At 39.1% G+C, this 21,495-nt stretch overlaps 1 protein-coding gene across 1 annotated transcript in view; it reads left to right on the top strand.

Annotated features, from left to right (window-relative positions):
* The window catches only part of LOC121878994 (pyruvate dehydrogenase phosphatase regulatory subunit, mitochondrial-like), a gene marked incomplete in the record, with an annotated part of 125,568 nt that overhangs the window by 69,913 nt on the left and 34,160 nt on the right, over window positions 1–21,495 (top strand). The window contains 7 exon segments of the mRNA XM_042385444.1: window positions 3,531–3,684; window positions 3,839–4,051; window positions 7,558–7,721; window positions 12,755–12,994; window positions 14,486–14,596; window positions 19,148–19,317; window positions 19,485–19,677. Coding sequence (XP_042241378.1) covers window positions 3,531–3,684; window positions 3,839–4,051; window positions 7,558–7,721; window positions 12,755–12,994; window positions 14,486–14,596; window positions 19,148–19,317; window positions 19,485–19,677 — 1,245 coding nt within the window.

The raw sequence follows: 21,495 nt of genomic DNA, 5'->3' as shown, positions 1-21,495 counted from the left end.
TGTTTTTTTTCTTCAGAATTTCAAAAAATGTTTTGGACCTTTTCACTTCACCACATACTGCTTCTCCAGTAACTCTCTTATGTTTTACAAGCTGTACCTATTTTGGAATCTATGGAACCAGCCACAGCTTTGTGGGCAAGAATTTAATTTTGTGAAATGAGTTAAAGTCCTGAAAAACCTTTAATAACATGGGAGGACAGACTGGGGGATTATTAACATGGGAAGACAGGCTGAGGGATTATTAACATGGGAAGACAGATTGAGGGATTATTAACATGGGAGGACAGATTGAGGGATTATTGACATGGGAGGACAGACTGAGGGATTATTAACATGGGAGCACAGACTGAGGGATTATTAACATGGGAAGACAGGCTGAGGGATTATTAACATGGGAAGACAGGCTGAGGGATTATTAACATGGGAGGACAGATTGAGGGATTATTGACATGGGAGGACAGACTGAGGGATTATTAACATGGGAGGACAGACTGAGGGATTATTAACATGGGAGGACAGACTGAGGGATTATTAACATGGGAGGACTGACTGAGGGATTATTAACATGGGAAGACAGGCTGAGGGATTATTAACATGGGAGGACAGATTGAGGGATTATTGACATGGGAGGACAGACTGAGGGATTATTAACATGGGAGGACAGACTGAGGATTATTAACATGGGGAGGACCTGAGGGATTATTAACATGGGAGGACTGACTGAGGATTATTAACATGGGAGGACTGACTGAGGGATTATTAACATGGGAGGACAGGCTGAGGATTATTAACATGGGAGGACAGATTGAGGATTATTGACATGGGAGGACTGACTGAGGGATTATTAACATGGGGGACTGACTGAGGGATTATTAACATGGGAGGACAGACTGAGGGATTATTAACATGGGAAGACTGACTGAGGGATTATTAACATGAGAGGACAGACTGAGGGATTATTAACATGGGAGGACTGACTGAGGGATTATTAACATGGGAGGACAGTCTGAGGGATTATTAACATGGGAGGACAGACTGAGGGATTATTAACACGGGAGGACAGACTGAGGATTATTAACATGGGAGGACAGACCGAGGGATTATTAACATGGAAGGACTGACTGAGGGATAATTAACATGGGAGGACTGACTGAGGGATTATTAACATGGGAGGACAGACTGAGGGATTATTAACATGGGAGGACAGACTGAGGGATTATTAACATGGGATGACAGACTGAGGGATTATTAACATGGGAGGACTGACTGAGGGATTATTAACATGGGAGGACTGACTGAGGAATTATTAACATGGGAGGACAGACTGAGGGATTATTAACATGGGAGGACTGACTGAGGAATTATTAACATGGGAGGACTGACTGAGGAATTATTAACATGGGAGGACTGACTGAGGGATTACATATATGGGAAAGAAGGATGTAGCATGTCTACATTATCCATCCTAATGTATTTTTATTCTGCAGTAGGCACATTGTGAAGGATATAAGGGCAGCCACCGATAACTGATGCATATAGGGGCTGTGACATGTCATTGGTTAGTGAATCAATGGTTATTGAAGCAGTTAATCCCATGTGAATAGAAAAAATTAAGAAGGTTGGGGACTGACCACCCCCAAAAAACTCCTATCTACCCTTAATATATGGTTGCCATGCACACTGTCAGGCAAGAAAATAAAACAGACACAGACTGTAAAGCAAACATAATCAATATTAACCCGTCGAGCGCTAATCCCGTACTTATACGAGATGGGTGACCGTCCATGACCAGTGCTAGTCCCGTAAAAGTATGTGGCTAGATTTAGCATTGACCTGAACTCATATTTGTGGTAGTAGCGAGATGCGCTTAGAGCTACATTATCACCCCCTCCTTGCCTACTGGTAATGCTGCTTCCCGGGCCACGTGGCTCCACGCTCTGCATGCCACAGCGGCGACAGTGTTCATCACTCAGTGAGTCACGCTCACGCCAGCCACTCATGAACACGTCACGTCGCTCTCGCTCCAGGCTGACTGAGGCTGAATACTCACAACTCGCTGTCGAATATGAGCCTACATCAGAGCTTACCCCAGATGATTTTTCTGAGTCATATAATGACCCGCTCTATGATCAGAATACTTCATCTTCTTGTTGAAGTGGTGAGGGAGATGTTTCAGACATACTGGCAAGAACGACATGTAACACCGTAATCCAGCTCGTGACACACCTCTCCACCTCAGAGGCCGCCACTTTCCTTCCACCTTACCACCAACACCTGGCAAGAGTAAAGCACAGAAGCAGTGTCACGTCTGCTACAACACGTCACGAAGAGCAAAGAAGAGGAAGGACACTCGTTACTGCTGTTGTGAGTGTAAAATAGCACCATGGTTCAAGGACTATCACACTCTTCAGAACTATTAGTGTAATAATATGATGTGAACCAGGTAACAATGAGTGACAGTGCTGGCATGACACCCTCCGTAGCCTTTACCATTCACAGAAACGGATAATACCTAATTGTATGCAATTGGGGGGGACTTGGATAAGCCAATATCATAAAAAGATATCAACTCATAGCGGTGTTTTATTCATTTTCTAACATGCATATTGAATAATGATTGATGTGGGAGGAATAACCAGAAATATAACAAAAGAAACACACACACAAGGGGTGTGAGGAAAGTGGAGAACTGTCAGATTGGCGTGGGGGAGGAGCATGACTCAGCCGATTGCCATGGTGATGGGCGCCGTGAGGCCCTCCCTACCTCTTCCACCACCACTTACTATGCAGTGTTACCACACAGATGTGGGAATTCTTGTGATTTTCATGTTTCCTGGACCATTTTGAGATGATTTAGGGAAAAAAATATATATATATATATATATTTGGCCGACACTGGGGTGTCTATTACGTCTAATATTAGCTGGTGCTCAATGGGTTAAATGAGCAACGTAAAGCATAAATGAGACTTATTTTCCTGTGTTGAGGATGGTAGAGACTGTCTAGGATGGTAAATTTAAGTCTCTACCAATCTTTGCTGGTCCATCACCACTCTTATTATGCCTTATCATCATATCAAGCAAGAGGAAGTATTACTGGGGCGTTTAGGCATGATTGCATAACACATGAAGTTGGAAATAATGAAAAAACACAAATTCAGAGATACAAGGTAAGTGTAAAAAGGTAGAGAGAGGCAGGAATGAGTCAGAGGCAGCAAACAGAGCCTTCTCATGGCAGGAATTCGTACCACGCCGCCGCCCGCCAAATTCAAGCCAGCTATGTCGCTTCTCCCCTAATCGTCTGATCAATGGGGTAACAAGGACACCTGGAGAGTATTTCCCCTATTTGTAATCATCAGTTATGCGAACTGGCGGTTAATGGGACGTCAGTTTTTGGGGTATACCTGTAAATGAAAACATTGCACATTTCATCATTTTACTACTTTTATATTAGATTTAGAGTTATAAACTTAGGTACCTTTAGATACCTGTATAATTATTATTTTCATTTTTTTCTCTCTGAATGTTTAGGACTACACACATCTTCAACATTACCACTGGATGACGTCCCACCAAAGAATGCCAAAGTGGTCGTGTGTGGGGGTGGAATGGTTGGCACCTCAGTACTTTATCATCTGGCTATGCTTGGATGGGGTGCAGACACTGTTATGCTAGAGCAAGGAAGGTAATAAGAATTGGTAGTAATGTTTATTTCTGTTGAGCTCATTAATAGACAATTACAATATATGGTTTATAGTGAGCAATTGTGAAAACTTGGCAATGAAAGGGCAGGATAAAAGTATAAACTTTACAAACATCATCACTTTTTTATCTTGCAGAATTGGTGGAACATCCTCTTGGAGGGGATCTGGCTTTCTTGGTGGTGTAAAACTTATCAAACCAGAAATGAATGTATTGCAGTCAAGTAAAAGACTAGCACAAGAACTAGCTGAAGCTGGACATGACACAGGGTGGAAACAAAGTGGAGGACTTCATCTTGCTCGTGCCCGTGACAGAATGACACACTTTCGTAAAATGAAGGCCATTGCAGAGTAAGCAACATTTCCTTCATTTTATTTTGCATACATGTACTGTACAGTGCTGTCGATATTGTACAGTGTTCTCCGTACAGTGGTCCCTCGGTTAACGAACACAATTCGTTCCAGAAGGTCGTTCGTTAACCGAAAATTTTGTTAACCGAAACCATTGTTTCACTGGGATATTGGGTAATTGGTTCCAGCTCACAGAAAAGTACAGTACAGTGATTTCTGCTATAACGCGTGTTTTGATAACGCGAATTTGCTCTAACGCGATTTATGAATTAGGAACGATATTTGTATAACGCGAACGCTTGTTTGCTATAACGCGATTTTTGCTTACTATTTCTCCAATTTTGTTGTACAGTGGGGTATGCTATAACGAATCTAATTGGTTCTAGAACCTTGTTCGTTATAGCATTCGTTCATTATAGGATTAATCCGTTCCAGGCCCCCAAATACAACCACTTAACACTGAAAAATATAATATAAAATTTTAAAAATTGTAAAAAAGTGCATAAAGATGCATCTAAACCCCTGAAATAAAGAATATCATTAATATTTGTAATAAAAAAACAATAAATTAGAAAAAAAAAAAAATTAAATAATGTTCGTTGTAGGAGTTTCGTTCGTTATAGCATTCTCAATTTTATAGGTAAAACCGTTCGTTATAGGAATATTCGTAGTAGAATCCGTTCGTTATAGCATACCCCACTGTATTAACTGTGAATATAGTAAAGAAGAATATCAACAAGAAGCGTTCTGGTGATAGAATTCCTGATGATGATCGTAAAAGAAAGGATATAACTCTTGAAGAGAAGCTCGATTTTATCAACCTCAAAATCACCCTTCTCCCCCATCAAGTAAAGTGTTACATTTACTGTATGATTTCATTATTAGATATGAATGTAACATTTATTTAGACTGTGCTATCCTTTGTGTTAGGCTAACTACTAAATTCTTTCGATTTCGAGTATCTGCACCTAACCCTATTTTCTCCATAAGCCCTGTTATTTCTATTACGCGATTTTCTATAACACGATATTTTACAAGAACACAATTATCGCGTTAAAGCAGAACTACCTGTATATACAAATTTTAGATCTAATTTAAGAATTTTATTAGGGAGAGCAAAAGTTTTATCTTTTGTGCAAAATATATGAAGTTTATATTCAAATTATTCCCTGTCTTGCAAGGATTTCAGCAATGCAAATTATATTATCCTAACTTTAGTCTGAGATATTATATAAAATAAACACCTTAAAGCATAAAGATATCATCAATCTTTTGTCTGGGAATGCAAGGGGGGAGGTAGCCAGCGAGCATGGGAAGTGGAGGGGAGCGGGAGGTGAGGTAACAGAGTGTCTGGTGTTTGTTTATTTATTTGAGATTTTTGTTTTTGCTTACAAAATTCATATAAATTACTATGCCAGAATATAATTTACATTGCTGGAATTCTTATAAGATAGTGATTAATTTTAATATAAACAAGCTAAAATTTGCATTTGACATACAAATTTTAGATTTAATTTAAAAATTTTATTAGGGAGAGCAAAACTTTTATCTTGTGCAAAATATATGACGTTTATATTCATATTATTCCCTGTCTTGCAAGGATTTCAGCAATGCAAATTATATTATCCTAACTTTAGTCGGAGGTATTATTTATTTTTTAAACCTGTAAACCTAGTCTTTTTCCCCAAACGTTTCTCAGGAAGGTGGGAGGTGGGGGGGAGGGAGGGAGGGGTGACAGTGAAATGTTTGACAGTTGGCACCTGTGGTGTGAAGTATTTAATTGTTAATTTATGTCCTTTAGATTGAGTTTTTGTTTTTTGCTTATAACATTTTATAGAAGTGACCGGGGTGAATTTAATTTGCATTGCTGGAATTCTTATAAGATAGTGATTAGTTTGAATGTAAACATAGAAGAGATCACTGAATTGGCTGAGTACCTCCTCAGCTTATCAGCTGATGTTCAAAACAAAATGTGATTTTCGTAAGGATTTCGTTAATCAATTTTTTTTCGTTAACCGAATTGAAGATTCTTATGGAAGGTAATTCTTTAAGCGAAATTTCGTTAACCGAGGCGTTCGTTAACCGAGGGACCACTGGTACTTGGAAATTGTAAACTCACGGACTACTTTCCTCATTTCACATAACATTTCACTTTCTTTCCATCGGCTACTGTGATTCATGCATCATTTACAGTATGTAAAGTTTACTGTAGTAACATTTTCTTAATTTGCTGGCACATCTACTGCTAAAGCAATTCCTGTTCAAATCATGTGATTAAGTTCATTTAGAACCTATGGCTTGTGAATGTCATTGCTCTTAAACAGTTCTGCCTGTTGTGAAAAGATTATTGCCTGAGTCGCAATACAATATACTATAAAAATTATTTAAGCCCCCAAAAAACACAATGATTGTTGTTCTCACTTGATATCGGTATTAATTAGCCAAACTCTAAAGGAAAATATGATTAATCATATAGAAATGTGATGAAAAATGAACAATAAACAACTTTCTGATCATGTACAAAACTAGGATGGGGTCAAGGAACCAAGGAAGGGGGGATGGAAGATGACAGGATGACCAAGGAGATGGAAGGATTGGGTGAAGGACACACTAGACGTACTGTACAGGGATAGACATCCAGGAAGCAGCTGTGTCCTTGAATAAGCAGAGCACATGGCACTGGAATGTTTTGGAAAGGGACATGTTGATGATGGCTGATTATTTAATTATAGGTTGTGTAAAATGACAAGAGTAAAACAGGTTTGGGTCCTTCATGTGCAAGGGGAGTCTCATGGCACAGCAGGTCTACTTCAGCAGTATGATTGAATGACATTGAATGAAGTGATAATGTGTTTGTGTTGTGTGCATAAACTTTTGATTCTGGTTACCCTGCATTATAGCATGAAAAGGTTGAAAGGGTAAAAACAATTTGTTTTGATATGTTTGCTTGCTTTAATGTCCCTGTTACAGTTAAATTTTGGAGTTGCACTGCATATAGGATATAAAACTATATGAATGCCGGGTTTTTGATACATAACATAAAACACAACATATGTATATTTGCCTCCAAACGAATGTATCACAGCCTGGGAGTGTGTGAGGACACAATTACGATATATGGCAATGCAGTACCATAGCCATGGGCGTAAATCTGTGGATTACCCCGTTTGCTGATTCCCCATAGTTCAGTCCTAGTTTCTCGGTAATGGCTAAACAACAATGCTGCACAACACGTATTACAGGGCTCATTTATCTGTTTAGTGTTTGTATCTTATCACAAACATGGTAATTTCACTGTTTCATGTCCATTCATTCAGCTTTGACTACGGCACTGCATTGCCACATTTCATACCTGAGCCCTCACATACACTCCCAGCTGTGGTATATTTATGTGGAGGCAACTGTACAGTACATTAATCTTTTATTTTCAAGTAAAATGTGATTATGGAACTTAAGTTATTTAACTATAGTACTGTACTGTGTGTAATACTATTATGTGTTTCCAGGGCCAGAGGGACAGAATGTTACATGCTGACACCAAAGGAAGTGTCTGAAAAATGTGAAATCCTTAACACATCAGACATTGTGGGTGCATTATGGGTTCCTGAAGATGGTGTGTGTGACTCTTATAAACTTACATATACCCTTCTAAAACTAGCTCTAGAAAAAGGTAAGAAGGAAAAATATCTCTGACTTCCAAGGGTTTATAATTTTGTCTACTAGAGGAAACCACCACTAGGTCCATATTTATACTGTAATAATACTGTACAGTGGTCCCTCGGTTAACGAGAACAATTCGTTCCAGCAGGTTGCTCGTTAACCGAAAAACTCGTTAACCGAAACCATTGTTTCAATGGCTTTTTGGGTAATTGGTTCCAGCTCACCGAAAATTGCCTAAATTCAACAAAAAAGGTAGAAAAGTACGCTTACTTTGAGGTGTGTATGTAGAAGGCTCCTGGATGATGATGATGACGATGATGGGAATTAGAATGGGGGTGGAGAAGGGAGAAGAGAAGGCATTGGGGTGGAAGAGAAGTCACCCCATGGCACCATTTCACCCATAAAATTTTAGTTCTCTTGGTGTAATTCAAGATTATTTTCTTTAAATCAACACTGCACTGCATTATATATTGTCAATATGTAAAATAAATTTCAAAATGACCAATAATTTGCTTGGAAACACAGAAAAAAAGCGTTTAGTTGAAGAGAGTCTCAAGCAAGATGTTACCTCCACTGAAAACAGAGAGAGACTAATGCCTGTCTGGTGTGTTAACAGGCTGGATGGCACGCCAGAAACTAGTTTCTTTACCTTCAATTATGTTCAATAATTGTTAAAATGACTAAAAAAGTTAATATTAAACTTTTAAAATTATTGAATAGTTTAAACTTCTTGATATTTACGAAAATAGTAAGGAATTTAAGCCCTAAAACCGATTACTGTATTGGCGGACTAATACTACAGCTGGTGGACCGCCAAATGCAAGCGAAAACATGTTGAAGTCGACTTGTAAAAAACTCGTTAATCGAGGGATTGCTCGTTAACCGAAGTTAAGAATCTTATGGAAGGTAAATCATGAACCGAAATCTCGTTAACCGAGGCGCTTGTTAACCAAGGGGTCACTGTATTAACATTCATATAAGTTATTTGTTTTATTTAATTTAAAGTCTAAGTTTAATGTTTTGAAAATGATCCCTTTTAGATATTATCCTTTAATATGATACACAGCTTATCACAATTAATAGGATGTACTGTATTAGTGGAATGAGCTACAGTATAATACCTGTAGTAAAGTATTTGTAAAAGCTGGAGTAATGATGAAAAAGTGGGGTGTAATTGAACATCTAGGTATAATATGTTGGCATTTTTATTAGTCATGGGTATGGATTTGGGTTTTTCTTCTTTTTACTGATGAAGATTCAGTTTGTGTGGTATTATTTTATCAACTGGTGCCATTGTTCAGCTATTTCTGAATGTCATAAGGTCTTAATGTATTGTCTATGGACCTCAAATTCCATAGGCCCTAGAATCTGCAGGCTCTTGCTCCATCATTAGTAAATCTGGGCACCATCAGCAAACTGCACTTGAGGATATCTCTTGTCTCTCATTGCCAGGTTAAACAAGACGAGTTCTACCATAGGAGGTGCATAATCACACAGCATTTGGAGGGCAATTTTACTACCTCTTCTCTTGTATCTTAGCTAGCTGTTACTATATTCACAAGTCATTCTTGACGGTAAACATGCTTAATTTATTTACCTTATTTACCTAATACCCACCCACAAGAGGTGGCCATGCCAAGGCGAACAGTTCCCTATTTAGGATCCCTCCATTATTCTTGGTAATTTTGTCAAAGGCTATTTTAAAGACCAGTACTGTTTTTGATTACACAGTTTGGGCTGGTAGAGCATTCCATAGGTCTACTATCTTCTGTGTGAAAAAGTATTTCCTTATATTCATTATGCATGGTAGCTTGGTGAGCTTGTAGTTATGTCCCCTTGTGTATGACATCACAAAGAAATGTCCCGGGTTCATGTTATCCATCCCTTTTGGGATTTCTAATGTTTCAATGAAATCTGCCCTGTTGTGCTTTGTCTGAAGAGTTGTTAGTCCTAAGGCCCTCGGTCTACTTGGGTAATCGAGATGACATAGTTCTGGAAACATCTAGTGGTTCTTTGTTGCACCTTTTCTTGGGATGTTAGATCTTTCTGCAGGCAAGGTTTCCATGCCTGTATGCAGTACTCCAGACTTGGACGTACTTGAGATTTGTGCAGTTGAAGGAGCATTTTCTTCTCTGTTTTCAAAGGTACACTTTATAATTCCCAATTCTCGATTTTCTTTTCTCACTGCTGCTCTCATTTGTTGCACTGCCATCATTGAATGATTGTCAGAATTCCAAGATCTTTCTCCTTATCGACAGTATCCAGGAAAGTGTTATTAACAGAATAGTTGTGAATAAGGTTGCTGTATTCTATGAGTTGGGTCTTGCATTTCATAATCTTAAACAGCATGTACCAGTCTTGAGACTTTCTGCATTGTTGTGACATCACCATCATCATCTTGACTAGCTTCCTTCCCAAATAACTTTGTGTCGTTCGCAAACTTGACAAAGTGGCCCCCATATATTTTTATCTACCTCTTGTATGTAGATCACAAACAGTGGGATCAAAGGATAGAGCCTTGTGTTACTCCACTGAGAACCTTTTCCATTCTGAATTACTCCATTTATTACCGCTCTTTGTTGCCTGCCTTCGAGCCAATTGTTAATCAATCCACTTAAAAATCTTGCCTGTGAATTTATGTGCCTGTATCTTAGAGGCTAGTGGTCAATGTCATAAGATGAGCCACACACGCATTGCGAGGGCAAACCTTCTACTGGCCTACCGTAACTTAGAGCAATGGCATCTGTGAATTCTTGTTTATGAAGGATGAAGCCTTTTGTCCTTATCGGTAACATTGTTAGCCATTCGAGGCGTCCACCTCCTGTGCAGTTTATCACTTTGGGTATGTTGCCGTTCTGTCGTAATGGACTGTCGAATCTTGTTTAATTCGTTGGTATCCGCCTGACTTGCTGCATTCTGAGCTATTATATGCTCAGCGAGGACTGCCATGAGCTTGACAGAGTTCTGATGTTCAGTGGGGACAAGTTCCACTGGATTAGTCAATCCTATTCCTCCCAATCTCGGTGGTAGTGTAATGAGTGACCTTTCTGCTGGGGTTAAATAAGGGTTTCTCGCTAGTGTTGGGATAAAAACGACCTTGGTGGCTTCTTCAACAGGGAAGAGGAGGGATCTGATATCAGGGATAGTGCGCATCAGGTAATTCCTGCGATGCTTGACTCTATGGGTGAATGCCGCAAAAGCCGTATGTGGCTCTGTTTTAGCAATATCAGGCAGAGCTTGGATTTCTTTAACCCAATCATTTACCTTTCGCTTTACTTACCAGAAGTGGAAGAAATACCGTAGCACAGGGCATCTTGCAGATTATAGTATGTAGTACAGTGAGGTCTCATTTTGCAAGGGTCTCATGTGCACTGTTACTGCTTATGTGATTGGTTGAAATAGGACCATAGTTACAGTCTGCGCGGAAAGTTAGGTCGTTATAGGGCCGTCGAACAAACTTCTCGCGTAAATAAGTTGATATGTTGTGAAGGCTCTCCCGGGATGCGAGATGTTAGTACGCTTGGTTGGTTGGTAAGTGGTGACACTTGGCAACTGAGCACATGTCACGGCTTACTCTCCGTGCACCTCTGGCAATCGTGAGGGGAAGATTAACTCTGCGGGTTTGCGCACCCCATGACCATTTTTTGCCTCATTTATGGTGCATTACCCCGACATAGTGGCCATCAGAGATGTCCAGGAGGGTTACTACAATGGACGACATTGCAGCAGTGATTGCATTGTACAAAGCAAACCATGAACTGAGAAATATTTCTGCTCAGACTGGTGTGGGGTTGCGTGTTGTGCTTTATACGCGGACCTCCTTGGGTTTAATTAACCGCGTAAAACCATATGTGAACAACGTCCGATCGCATATACGTCCGTGCCCCACCCCAAAAAAAATTCCGTGACGCCTGCTGGACCACCGCTCCACGACTCCCTGACGGAGACACGATGATCCTTCCCATACTGGCCAGATATTATGTGTTAAAGGAATATTCTTCCTTAGGCTTTAGTAAGCATTTGCCTCCAGGTGTAATGTTAACGTACATCTATTGAGGATAAAATCTTTCACCTACAAATTGACAATAACACATTTGCTGTAATCAGACATATCTAGTTGCCTCAACAATTGCAACCCCAGTTGCAATTGGGGTTGCAATTTCAAATTCTGTGTCATTACTAAGGAATAACGAAGTCTCTGAAGGGAGAGAAAACGGACTCCTATGGGGACACAAGCACTCCACACATGCCACTTATACTGACAGACTTGACACTCACTTACTTGACAAGTTTTACCAACCATTAGTTGTGTACGTTATCTAGTGAATTTAGTCAATATTGTATTCTACATACACACTTCACCTGGTTACAAATCTTCTTAATCACAAAATTATCCAGTTTGTACATGCCATTACTCAAATTCATGTTGACAGATTCGGTATGTTTAATGAGACTGGATTCTATAATGTTCCAACTGACAATTGAATTGCAAGGTAATATTGAGGAGGCATTATCCCAGTCAATGCAATGCTTATTATCTCTCATATGAATGAACAGAGCATTGGATTCCTGGCCTGTCCAAACACTATATTTATGCTGTTTAAGTCTAGTTAAAAGATCTTTACCTGTCTGGCTTAAGTAGAACATATTACATTCCTTGCAAGGAACCTTGTAAATGCAGCCGCCTGCATTGTTGGGGGAGTTCTTAATTAACATTTGTTTTACAGTGCATGAGTTTTTAAATGCCACATTAACATTCCAGATTTTCGGTTGTATAGGAATTTGAGAGTATTTTCTTTTTATATGGTAATACTAAGAGATTCTTATTGTCATGGGTGGGCTTAGGATCCGTTCTATAAATATATCTATAATATTGGCTTGAACCTTAAGTACCCTAGGCCTTTTATAGACAAATGCCTTAACATTACTAAGAAATCTTTTTATAGAATTGAACCTAAAATTATGATCCAGAGCTCCTCATATGTACACTGTATATGATGAACAGCTGTACAGTAAAGCTAAAATTTATTGCATTATCTACAGGTTCTCACGTGGTGGAGGAATGTCAGCTGTCTCGCGTGGTAGTCCATGATCATCATCGTGTAGTTGCCGTGGAGACCAGCAAGGGGATGATAGAATGTGACTACATTGTAAACACTGGTGGCTTGTGGGCAAGAAAAATTGGCCAGATGTCAGAACCTCATGTTAAAGTGCCAGTTCATCCAGCTGAACATTATTTTCTTTACACTCAACCACTGGACGAAATCAACCCAATGATGCCAGGTTAGGACCTTTATATATAAATTTGTTTTAGATTACCCTGTACTGTGATATACCTGTTAGCCAGAACATTTGATGCAGAGCTCTTCCTGGGTGTTATCCCCATTAGCCGGAACAGTGTGTTTATCATCACTTGATAAATACTATTGTTGTGTATTTATGATCACTTGATCAAATTATAGTATTTTATGCATCTGTATCTTCCCTGGTTTATTCATTAATCAGTTGTTTAAGTGTACAATCAAAGACAAAAGTCGTGTCGCGGTTTTGTCCGAAGATTAAACATAACTCGTGAAATATTATGAGAGCCCCCTACCCCAAGGCAGAGCGCACCAAAAGTTTAGCCCTTCGGCATATTTTTTCACCACATTTAACGACATGACTTTTGTCTTTCATTGTACATGTACTGTAAACAGAGAGCAGTTGGCACTGATTACCATAGTGAGTCAAAACAAAGAGAGCTGCTCTTGTCATGTTGTGAGTGTTTGGACTCGTGACTTTTGACTACATTTTTTTTTCCTAGACCTAGAGTACAGCTGCTCCTCTACTTAAGAACGTTCAACTTACAAACTTTCAGAGATGCAAACATCATCACTGAGGGGGGTTACCTGCCAGAACAGGTGTTTAATGTGGATGAGACTGGATTATTTTGAAGAAAATTCTAGATAGAACAAACATTACCTAAGAGGAGAAGAGTGAGCCAGATTTTAAGGCTGTATTAAAGGGTATAGCTGTACTAAATATCCATAATCTTTTCATTTTTTACAATATATTTGGTATCTACAAGAGTAAAGTTGACTTACAAACAAGCCTCAGGAACGTTCCTCATTCGTAAGTAGAGGAGCACATGTACTAGAATGAAACAGCGCTCTACAGGGTAGTGCTAACTGGGGTATAACTGTACTGTACTTTAAATATTTATAAGTTATCTTCTGTTTAATCATGATATAGTTCATGGCCTGTGAGGTTTCACAGGTGACCTATGAGATGTTAAGGTAAACACCTCTTGTAATAGCTTGCCATTACCCAGGTAACATGCAGTGCAATGTGGCAGAAAAATGTCCTGTGATAAACTGGATGCACTGCAGTCTTCTCAGAGCATCAATTTATTCTGAATTTGATGGTTCCCCCTCCCCCGAAAAAAAACATTAAGGTGTCAGCTCAGGAGTTATTGACTCAGTTTTCATTGTGTTTCAAAATCCATCTCAGCCATATGAGATCTCTTGCCAACTGAATTTCACACCTCTAGCCATTCTGTGAATTTTTTTTTTTAAGTCCCAAGTTGACAGTGTGAGGGGTGTAAGTTACCTTTATAGTGTACTTTAATCTATCTTTAATTCATTATTCATAGTAAATTATAACCTTTTTTTTATTGGAATTATTAAATAACTTAAGAACTTGTTGAGTAACCCTTGTTATATGGGGGGATGAAACATTTTCTACAACTTAAATGGTATATTAATTTCCTCTCTTTTTTCTCTTCTTTTTTTACAGCTGTAAGAGATCCAGATGCAAATATTTACATGAGAGAATTCAACGGAGGATTTCTTTGTGGAGGATTTGAAAAATGGGCCAAACCATCATTTGAACGAGAGGATCTTCCAGGTAATATTTGGTCTTGATATAGTTATACATGTTGTAATGATAGAAGCCATTCTTACAATGTATTTGATGGTTGCTTTACAAACTGCTTTATCCTTGTCCTGGTAGTTGTAAGCTATCTTGTGCTACAGTGCAATTCCTTTTATCTGAACTCATCGGAACCAATAATGGTTCAGGTACCTGGAAGTGTCTACATTGCCATTGTTACATGTAATGTAACTATGAAAGTTTTGGAATAATCATTACAATACTCTGATGCAGCTTATAAATAAAGAAAATATAATATAAACCTATAAAATAAATGAACTTGTGGAGGTAGTGGGCTGTAATTGAATTGCTGAATCGCCACCCACCTGGCCTGTGCCTCCTACCCCCATGTGACATACACACACACACACACACTACTTCTACAACAGTAGAACGTCGATTTAACGCGAATTGATTTAAGATTATTGATTTAAAGTGACACCCACAATTAAGGACAATGTTTCAATTTAAAGCGAATCTTTCCTATTTTGCGCGAGTCAATCTGGTGCATCATATTTAAAATTTTGAGCCTAATATTTCTCTGGACATGCTACACTGTCATAAGGGCAAAGCTGTACTGTACATGTACTCAAAATACAGTTCCTCCCCGACTTACGACGGGGTTAGGGACCCAAATCCAGGTCGTAAGTCGAAATGGTTGTAAGTAAAAAATGCTTAAATAATACATAGAAAATCTAAAATGGGTGTCTCTTTTTCTTCTCAGCACCACAAAACTCTCACTTTTAAGCTTGCCAGCCATTATGAAGTGAATTACAAACAAAAGTTTTGTCAGTACACAGCGCAATCACTGACGTTGGGACTCGAAAATACTCAATTTGACAAAATTTTGGTACGACTGAGGCGGTCGTATGTCCGGGTGGTCGTAAGTCGGGGAGGAGCTGTAATGTACTAAATGATTACTAAAGTTTTTGTCTAGTGCAAACTATAGCATGTTTATATTCAAATTAATCACTATCTCATAAAAATTCCAGCAATGTAAATTATATTCTCCCCGGTCACTTCTGTGACATTTTATAAGCAAAAAACATAAACTCAAGCTAAAGGACATAAATAAACAAATAAATACTTCACTAGATTTTCAGCTCCAACTGTCGAATATGTCACTGTCACCTCCCTCCCTCCCTCCCTCCCTCCCTCCCTCCCTCCATCTTCCCAGCCAGGGTTTGGTGTTTTAGGCTTACAGTTTTTATCTTGTATAATATCACAGATTAAAGTTAGGAGAATATAATTTGCATTGCTATAATCCTTGCAAGACAGTGAATAATTTGAATATAATCTTCATATATTTTGGACAAGAGATAAAAATTTTAGTACATACCGGTAAGTGCAGTACATTTTAATATTGTACAAGTTTTTCAACTGTATTTTTGGGTAAATTTACATAAATTTCTTCATTTACTTTTATTCATTTACATGCACACACCATACTAAAAGAAATGTAAAAGAAATATATGACTTAAGTGCAAACCTGTACTGTACTGTACTAAATGATTATGGTACTAAAATTTTTTTGTCTAGTGCAAATTATAGCTTGTTTATATTCAAATTAATCACTATCTTACAAGAATCCCAGCAATGTAAATTATATTCTCCCAGGTCATTTCAGTGGCATTTTATAAGAGAAAAGCTTAGTGACTCTTACTGGCTGATAAATAAACACACATTAGACCTTCGGTGCCAACTGTCAAACATATCACCTCACCTCCCCCTCCCTCGCTCCCTCCCTTTCCCCCTCCCCTCCCTCCCCCATCTGCCCAGCCAGGGTTTTAGGCTTACAGTTTTTATCTTATATAATGTCACAGACTAAAGTTAGGAGAATATAATTTGTATTGCTGGATTCCTTGCAAGACAGCGAATAATTTGAATATAAACGTCATATATTTTGCACAAGAGAAAAGTGTTTTTGCTCTTTGTATGTCTAATGCGAGCTATAGCATGTTTATATTCAAATTAATCACTATCTTATAAGAATTCCAGCAATGTTAATTATATTCTCCCATGTCAGTTCAGTGAAATTATTTAAGAGAAAAACTTAGTCACTCTTAAGGACAGATAAATAAATAAGCACTACGGTAAACCTTGGCATCAACTGTCAAACATATCACCTCACCTCCCTCCCTCCCCACCATCTTCCCAGCCAGTAAACAGACCATTTCATGTCCCTTAATTTTAGCTGTGTTGATTTATGAGTGTTTGTTTTAACATAATACTTTAATAAACAATGTTTTGTTTATTCTAGGAGAAGGGCTGAGGTGCATCTGGGTAGACTTTTAGTCTTTTTAGTATTTTGTGTTTCTCTCAAGTACCAATCTAAGTTATTCCATTGAAACACCTCGATATACCGATTTACTGTGAATTCGGTTTAAAGCACGGTTTAACTTTCTTGGAACGAATCTCGCGTTCTCGTTAAATCTACGTTCTACTGTACAACTATTTTTTTATTTTTTTATTTTTTTAAACTTTGCTTTCAGCCTCCCCCAATAGCCACACCTTTGCCGCCTTTTTATTACCTTAAAATTAACTATCCTAATACATAAGTAGCTACCCTGGCTGTGTCGAGTTGAGCCGCAGATTTATGCGGCATTCAGTAACTGTTGCCTCAAAGTCGATATCTGCGACTGTTGTCGGCTTCGGGGCCGATGCTCTTGTTCCCCTGAGGCATAGTTAAGCAGACCTAAGGAGAGAGAAGGACAGTCGACACCTCAGCCAGGCTGTAACATAACTTCTGGGATGCTGCTTCTGTTCGGATAACACCTAAAAGAGTTTAGCATAGAAGTATCTTGCACTTGGTCCCATCCCACCAGAGGTTGTGAACACCAGAGGAGTGAAGCTGCCTTGAGCAACGTTCTGAATTCGCTCCCCATATGTCCTAAACTTGTCGTTCTCATTCCTCCTGTGTGCAGCATCGAGAGCTAGGTTGCGGTGACATGCGGCCATAGGATCAAAAATCCTTATGCTGAAAAAGGCTCGCTGTCCCCGCGTCCAGAATCCTCGAACACTGATGTCCACACGGGCTTCGTTGGATGTGTTTGAAGTCCTATGTTAGAAGTGAAACTTGCTCATGTCCACATTCTTGTAGGCATGTGGCTTGTGGGCTTTGTGGATCACAGACAACTTCAGCTTAGCAGTGCCAGAGGCATTGGTGGTGAACAGTACGGTGATGCCCTCCTTCTGCATTTTGCGTTCCCGACACTTGCTAACAGACTTGACTATGAAGGTCTTGGATGGCAATTTCTTCCAGTACAACCCTGATTCATCCATATTAAACACTTGGTCGTCGGTGTACTGGCCTTCCTCCATAATTTCCCGTAAAAATGGGGGAAAATTCACGGCGGCAGCCCTGTCGGCACTTGCTTCTTCTCCGACTATCTCAATATTCGTTATCTTGTTGCGTTGTTTAAAACCTTGTAGCCACCCAGCGGAAGCACTGAAGGGCTTGGGCTCTGCAACCCCCATTTTTCTAACTCCTGGACGATCTTGTACTTTCCATCATAACTTAAGGCGCGTTGCACCTTCTTGGGCTTGGGGCGGCTTGGGCCAGGTAGTTCAGTGAGTTAAATATCAGTTGTTGAGGAACGCTTGGCAACACTCATTTACATTCCAGCTCTCTAATTACCCACACCTTTCTACTATCTCACTCCATATTTTAAAATGTTATGTAACGTAATGTTGAAGGGATATAACTTTACTCATTTATACTTATACTTATCACAATCTCCCGACAAATACTTTCGCTTTCGTGTTTATTCAAGACATCTTCAGGTAATGAGACCCACTAATCCCCCAGCCAAGAAAGGGTGACCCAATATTCCATCAGAAGGTCAGTAATATGAGACCACTAATCCCCCACCCTACATCCACCTGATATTGCGTCAGGCCAGGTCAGGTACACTAGTCGCACTAATCCCTCACTGTTCTATGGGAGTGCAAAGTAACAGTCTTTGCTGTAACACACAGCTTTATTGATGCCCATATCATATAGATTTTTAACTTTCAAATCCTGTATATTTATTTAACCAAACTTTTATATAAGCTGTTCTGGATTATTATGCTAAAGAAATGAAGTTTCTAACTTAATTTGAACTGCATTTATGGACTCCGGTAGTTTAGACTCCTGGAAAACATCCCCAGCACCCAGAAATTTTCTGGGGAAGTGGGCTAGTGTCCGTCTGTGCGAGATGTCTAGTTTAGACACTCGGAAACTTTTACCAGTAACTGGAAAAGATTCCTGGGATAAGGAATTTTTCCCGATTTTGAGAAAGTCGTCTGGTTAGCTGGAGATATCTCATCCCTGGAAGTGCTCTGCACCAATTGTTCCAGCCAACGGGGATATCACTATATTACTGTAATTCCTTCTTGAATAAATTAAATCGTCAACATGCCTAAAAATCCAGGGTGAATTACTATACCTTACTGTAAGTGTTGGGAACTTTACTTAAATAGAAAAATATATAAATAGATTGACATGGGATTGTTGCAGCTGTTATTGCCATGATTATTTGACAGGTCAGTTGCAGGAGCGGGATCAACTTGAGGACTGGGATCATTTCCATGTCTTACTGAAGGAGATGCTACATCGAGCACCAATAATGAAGAATTCTGTTCTTGGCCGACTAAGTAATACTTCATGTGCATTTTCGATGGATCACAGATGGATCATTGGAATGGTGCCTGAGGTAAGTGTTTATATAACAAAAACTATTTATTATGAGAAGGGAAGCATTTAGATAGGCAGTAGGGAAGTTGTTTTTTCTTTATAAAGTGTATTCACCATATTATAGATTGTATTTGGATGGTCTTTAATGCATAATATATGAAATAGTAAAACTTTAAAAACTTGCAGCTTACAAACTACTTGGTGGCTGCTGGGCTGAGAAGTGGTGGTAGCAGTGCAGCTGGTGGAATTGGCTCCATAATTGCAGAATTGATAGTACATGGTGTTCCTCCCCTGGATGCTTATGACCTTGATACTCTTCGCTTTCTCCCTGCCCACAACAACATAAAATTCTTGGCCGACCGTGTACGAGAGGTTCCTGGTGAGTGCCTGATTTTCATGACTAGTTCTACAAGATGTCATAAAACTCAGAGTTATTATGTATATTGATAACTAATGGAAGAAAGGATTAGAATATCATTGTTTTGATATACTGTTTATGTATTTATATTGGATTGGATACCATGGCTCAATTAATATCACTTTGGACTTGCAACATAGGAGATACAGGTTAAATCTGGTGCCCAGAAAAGTTATTTGGAACATTATTCTATAGTGATGTGTGCTGAGCTAGCCATCAACTATGTCAGCATCCTTGACTAAACTAACCCTTCTTACCCTAGGGGACACTTATGTCACAAGTTGTGGGAAATTCCATAAGTGATTTTGGGTTGTTAATTAATGTTTAATTTGTGTTTTCCAGTCTTTTTGAAGTCTGGCCATTACAAATGCCAAACACCAAAGTAGCTCTATATTTGTGATTATTCATCCATACTGAAACTTTTCTAAGAATTACATTTTCTTAAAAATCCAACTCTTTATCATTCCTGGCATATACATCACCCTCAAGCCAGGTGGCTCTTTTAATATAGATTGTCTTACTAGGAAGCCCTTGATTACTTGGGATCTCACATCAACAGCTAGGGTTAATTGTTCAATTGAAATGGATATACTGTAAAGTAATATCTCCGTTAGCCGGAATCCCTCAAACCCGGAAATCTTTGATAGCCGGAATTGAAATTTGCTAGGGAAATCATACCCAAAGCCAGAATTTTAAAAAATTACGCCTTTGGGATAAATTTTTCCGAGGTTGAAAACCAAGGGAATTTTCTGAAAATGTCTTGAATAAAGATGAAAGTTAAAGTATTTTTTTGGTGGGGACCTGACCTGGCCTGACTCAATGTCAGGTGGAGGTACGGTGGGGGATTAGTGATCTCACTATTACTGACCTGATGGAATGTCAGGTCACCTTTCTTGTCTGGAGGATTAGTGGGTCTCATGACCTGAAGAAGTCTTGAATAAACACAAAAGCTAAATTATTTTTTAGGGAGATTATGATATTATGATAAGTATAAGTATAAATGAGTAAAGTTGTATCCCTTCAACATTACATTACATACCATTTTAAAGTATGAAGTGAGAAAGCAGAAAAGTTTGGGTGATTAGAGAGATGGAGTGGAAAGGAGTGATAACATGCACCAGTGTTGCCGAGCGATAAGCTTTTCAACAGCTGATCTTTTAATTTGCCTCCATGCAGTCACACAACAAGACCCTCACTGGATGCTTGTTGTCTTAATTCCCGCGTGCGTGTCTGTCTGTCTGTCTGTCTGTCTCTGTCTGTGTGTGTGTGTGTGTGTGTGTAATAATAATAATAATACTGTAATAATAATAATAATAATAATAATAATAATTGACAGTTTATTGAAAAAGTTCTGCAGCCCGAAGGCTGAAAATATACATTGGACATAAATGACTTATTACATACATTGGTGGTTTAACAAGAGCTTTCATTAGAGAAAGGTAAAGGAACATACAGTGAACATACAGATTATTGTAGGTGTTGAACAGCAAACACGTAGTGTAGTAATTCCCTCACAGATGGTGTTATGAGGGACCTCACGTGGTGTAGTAATTCCCTCACAGATGATGGTGTTATAGAGGGGCCTCCGCATTAGTGTAATAATTCCCTCACAGATGGTGTATGTCTGGGGCCTCCGCGTGGTGTAGTAATTCCCTCTGAGATGGTGTATAGGGGCCTCCGTGGTGTAATAATTCCCTCACAGATGGTGTTTATGAGGGCCTCCGCACGTGGTGTAGTAATTCCCTCACAGATGGTGTTATAAAGAGGGCCTCCACGTGG

Source organism: Homarus americanus, unplaced genomic scaffold, assembly GCF_018991925.1.
Source record: "Homarus americanus isolate GMGI-L3 unplaced genomic scaffold, GMGI_Hamer_2.0 scaffold4060, whole genome shotgun sequence".
Classification (NCBI taxonomy): Eukaryota; Metazoa; Arthropoda; class Malacostraca; order Decapoda; family Nephropidae; genus Homarus; species Homarus americanus.
The sequence above is the reverse complement of the archived record's forward strand: the minus strand, read 5'-3'. Positions and strand labels throughout refer to the sequence as shown.